We start from the raw sequence: 4,623 nt of genomic DNA, 5'->3' as shown, positions 1-4,623 counted from the left end.
GCTTCACTTCAGATTGCTAAATCTCAGTCGACCAGACTCGACGATTGCTTCACTTCAGATTGCTAAATCTCAGTCGACCAGACTCGACGATTGCTTCACTTCAGATTGCTAAATCTCAGTCGACCAGACTCGACGATTGCTTCACTTCAGATTGCTAAATCTCAGTCGACCAGACTCGACGATTGCTTCACTTCAGATTGCTAAATCTCAGTCGACCAGACTCGACGATTGCTTCACTTCAGATTGCTAAATCTCAGTCGACCAGACTCGACGATTGCTTCACTTCAGATTGCTAAATCTCAGTCGACCAGACTCGACGATTGCTTCACTTCAGATTGCTAAATCTCAGTCGACCAGACTCGACGATTGCTTCACTTCAGATTGCTAAATCTCAGTCGACCAGACTCGACGAAGCCTATATTTGTGAGATCTTACGTGGAAATATGTGCTAATTTATTTTAATTTCTTTGTTTATCCTTTTTATATGTAGTGTCACTTGAGTGAGACTTGACTAAGTCTCAGTAGACTGAAATTCAGCCATACCCTAAAAAAATATACACGCTAAAAAGGCCTGAATCTGGCATGCATGAAAATCGCAGCACTGAAGATGATACACGTAGAGCACAACACACAGACACAAAAAAAAAAAGTGGTACGCACAGAACGGCAATATAGCACTCAACACAACAGTGGTAGCCGGCCTAGTAACTGGACCGACATGCAGGGTGGTCAGTCATGGAGCAAAGATCCTGCTTGCACTGATGCGCCAGCCAGCTCGTCCATGAACCGCTAGAGCAACTGGAACAGAGATGCTGCCTGGTAACGATCCATCTCCGCACACTAGTCCGTACTGCTTAATTGCTGAAACTGAAACTATTTAAGCGACGAGGACGAAGATGGCGTAGATGATGCCGGGGATGTAGCCCAGCAAGGTGAGCAGCAGGCAGATCCAGAACTCCATCTGCATACAGTTGCACCAAACCCATCACTCCATCAGACAGACAGACACACACACACAGAGGTAGATCGACAGGCAGCTTGACCTGTAGCTAAGTGGGCTAGCACCGGCAGCAGCAGTTGATAAATATGAGTAGGTTTGGGAGCTTACGCCGATGCCGTAGCGGAGGAAGACGCCGACCGGCGGCAGCAGGATGGCCAGCAGGATCTCCACAAAAGTCTCCGAACCCATCGCAGTCAAATTCCTGTCTGGCTCGCAGTCGCAGAGCCTGCTTCTTCTCCGGTGATATGTTCTCTGAAAAAGGTTCTTCGGTGGTGTGGTCAGCCGGGGAGAGTGAGGTGCGGCTACAGCGGCTAGAGATGAGCTCAATCGGCGGCTAGATAAGCTGCACGCGGGCGGACGTGGCGGCGCGGAGCTCCCGTGGCGCGACACCTTGCCCATGCTCGGCGGACACCCGTCGAGCTGTGCCTCTCGCGCTCCAGCCTCCAGGCCATCTGGACGTGCGCGCTTGGACCGCGCGTTTTTGTTGACGACGTGCCCTAGCACAGCATGCATCAGCTGATTAGCCATTCAATGGTATTCACAATAGAGTATCGCATTGAGAATAGAGTTCTGTTACTTGTTTGTCAACTCGATCAGGTACCCGTGCATGCGCTATACACTGGCGGAGCTGCATCGAGTAAATTGGACGGGCCACAGGCGGGATTAGCATGGGTTACGTTTAGGGCTAGATTAGCTTGGGTGGTGTATTTTGAAAACTTTTTATACTTAGTAGGAAGATATTACACAGATTATTGTCACTACATCTAAGATTATATATAGTCCCATTTTCCCTAGCTAGCAGCATAGTTTAAAAAATGATCCGAAAAGTTTGTTGGTTCAGATTTTTACCGGTCAGACTGCCGGTTCATAGGTTCCATTGTCGGTTTTTTAAGCAATAGAGTAATACATGTGCTAATATAATGTGAAATAATGTTTAAATAAAATTATTTTCATATAATGGACAACAATGTAGCACATCCAAGTTGGTTATTGGGTCATGGACAGTAGTGTACGTACTACTCACATGACTTGAAATCAAATCTCATTTCTCACAATTTTCATTAAAACATTTTTCTGGATTTTTCCGATTCACTGGCCCGGTTTTTTCACTGGGTTTTTAGAAAACCGGCCGGTTTGACCGGTATTCTTTGGTTTGATTGCAGAACGGTTTTATTAGCTTAAAAACCCGTTGAGGCTATCGGTTCCGGTTTTATAGGTCCGACCGTTTGTCTGGTCTGTTTTTTTAAACTAGGCCTAGCAGGCTTGTTTCCGCCACTGTGAATTATTCTATCTGCATGACGGGGTTTTAGTATTCGGTTCACTGTTTTGATAAAAACCTAGGCGTGTCATGGCCTTGTTTTGTTTCAACGTAGCTTCGTCAATGACGCTATGGTCAAGCATGATGATAAATTGGTGCACGATACTCCTCCTTAGAGCATGAATAATAGTATAACCGGCTGTTTGCTAGAAGTTGTTGTCATGTAATCTATAACTCATCCTATAGCCAACATGTAAAATACTCCCTCCGTCCGAAAATACTTGTCATATGAATAGATGTATCTAAATATATTTTAATTCTAGATACATTCACTTTTATTCATTTGTGTGACAAGTAATTCCGGACGGAGGGAGTAGTTGATTAAAAGATTGTATTACATTTTTGTATGGCCCATCTTTCATCTCAAAAAGTACTTAGGATCACGTATTAGAGTGGGCTCTTAACTAAAAGTCCGCTTATCTTCTTCCTCCTCTTCTCTTTCCTCTAACTAAGCAAAAATATAATAATTTATGTTTTATATCCCGTTGACTCAGCTTTATTATACTTGCTTTTAGTCAAATGTGATGACGCAACACCCTAGTCCGGCGTAAGTGGCACTATCAACCCGTAAAACGTTGACACGTCAGGGCGACAAGTCATGCACATCCGTCCATTGGTGTTCCATGTCGGCACGTACAGCTCGTAGCTAGTAGTAGGCTACTGACAGCGACGCGCGGTTCACTAAAATTTAACCCGGTCACGGTGATTTACGGCTACTGATTACATGGTCGATGTAATCATGTCCACTCTATGTTAAAACAAATCGTCTTCACTTTACTGCTTTCCAGTAAGTGGCTGGGGATTACCAGCTCCCGTTTGATTAGCTTACTTAGTTTTGGAGAACGCAATTTTGAGTAATCAACAGCTAGCGAATAACACAACAATATGCTTAACTATTATGCACAAATTTGTTATACCATTGGATTCGTAGTTAGTAGTACTTCCATGTGAGTATGCAAGTATCGATGGCATGTTTGATTGGAGAAATCTGTCGTGCATTTCCCTTTTGCCTCAAGTGGCATGCCACCCAAATTTCTAGGAGTTTCAGAGTCTTGTCTCAATTAAATCGCACGCTGCCTATCGATGATCTGTATGACAGTGAGGCCTGGCGATTATTATGTTAGAGGATATGCATGCACCTATTCATATGTCATTAGCCTCGACATGTAAGTGCAAAGGGCTTGCCCTTCTCATTGTATGATTCACGTGTTATAAACTTCTATAAAGGTCACGTAAAGGGATATGCTTTTTAGGTCTCTATAACAAAAAGAGAATGAATTAAGAACTACCGATGGGGACCATTACTTTGCCCACACTCTTTTGTCTTACGCCGAACTTTAATTCATCACACATGTCGGCTCTTATCGCATTTTGTGCTCATGCATAAGAGAAGCCGTTTGATCATCGGCGCCGATCACCGCACGGCGGATTTCTCCTTCCGCCTAGCAGCACTGTTTTTTACGTCCGCGATGCATTGCTTGATCGAAGCCTGCATCCGTTGGGCAGCGGATATCGTGTCTCTCGTCGCGCTGGCTTTTTTGGCGTCATCTGGACGCCCTTCTGCTGTGGCCGGGGCAAGCGCGTCCGGGTTATAGGTCTCCTTGGCCTTGTCGAGAGCGAACGAAACCTCCCTTCACTTCTCACACGAGTCGATCCTGGAGAACACATGAAGGAACCTCAACTATTGGTCCTCGTTGTCGGCGCGGTATATGACGAACATCCGAAGCATCCGCACAAGACGTTGAACGAAACATGTTGGCAAACACGCGCCGACGTGACAAACTAGGGCCGGCGAACTATGGGCATACCTGACCCTCGACGTTGGCGCCGCTTTTCGGACGAGCTGCGACCTCCTCCACGATGCCATGCCACTTGTTGCAGGCCGTATGGATCGTCGACCAACGGTTCGCCATGGCCTTCTCGTCGTGGTCCATGTGGATGCTGGCGAAGTCGGGGTCGACCAACTTGCGTTCGTCGAACGCCGTTTTGACTCTCCCCTAGTACGTGTTGTTGTTCTGGTTCGCGTCGGTGATTGGGTCAATGCTGACAGTCTTCCACGCTTCGGTAAGGCACTCGTCTTTCTTGGATGTCCACTTGACGCGGGGTTCGGCCGGCTTAGAGTTCGCCGCCCGTTTTCTCTTCCTACCCTTCTTATCCGACACTGGTTCCGGTTCCACCTCCACCGCCTCGTACTCCCCCCCCCATCTTCGGTGTCGTCGAGATCGTCGTCGATGTCGCTGGTGGTGTCCATTGTTTCATCTTGCGCGCCGAACTTCGGGTGCGATGCGGCGGCGACGGTGCCGCT

At 46.8% G+C, this 4,623-nt stretch overlaps 1 protein-coding gene across 1 annotated transcript; it reads right to left on the bottom strand.

The window, feature by feature from the left end:
* Positions 1 to 555: 555 nt before the first annotated feature.
* Positions 556 to 1,321, bottom strand: LOC123405939 (low temperature-induced protein lt101.2-like). The gene is made up of 2 exons (XM_045099454.1): positions 1,109 to 1,321; positions 556 to 961 (listed from the first exon to the last, which is right to left on the bottom strand). The coding sequence occupies exons 1-2, from the start codon at positions 1,187 to 1,189 to the stop codon at positions 878 to 880; spliced, it is 165 nt and encodes a 54-aa protein (XP_044955389.1). The 5' UTR covers positions 1,190 to 1,321; the 3' UTR covers positions 556 to 877.
* Between the last annotated feature and the right edge of the window lie 3,302 nt (positions 1,322 to 4,623).

This window comes from Hordeum vulgare, chromosome 1H (genome assembly GCF_904849725.1).
Source record: "Hordeum vulgare subsp. vulgare chromosome 1H, MorexV3_pseudomolecules_assembly, whole genome shotgun sequence".
Taxonomy (NCBI): domain Eukaryota; kingdom Viridiplantae; phylum Streptophyta; class Magnoliopsida; order Poales; family Poaceae; genus Hordeum; species Hordeum vulgare.
This window is presented reverse-complemented; position numbering and strand designations above follow the sequence as displayed.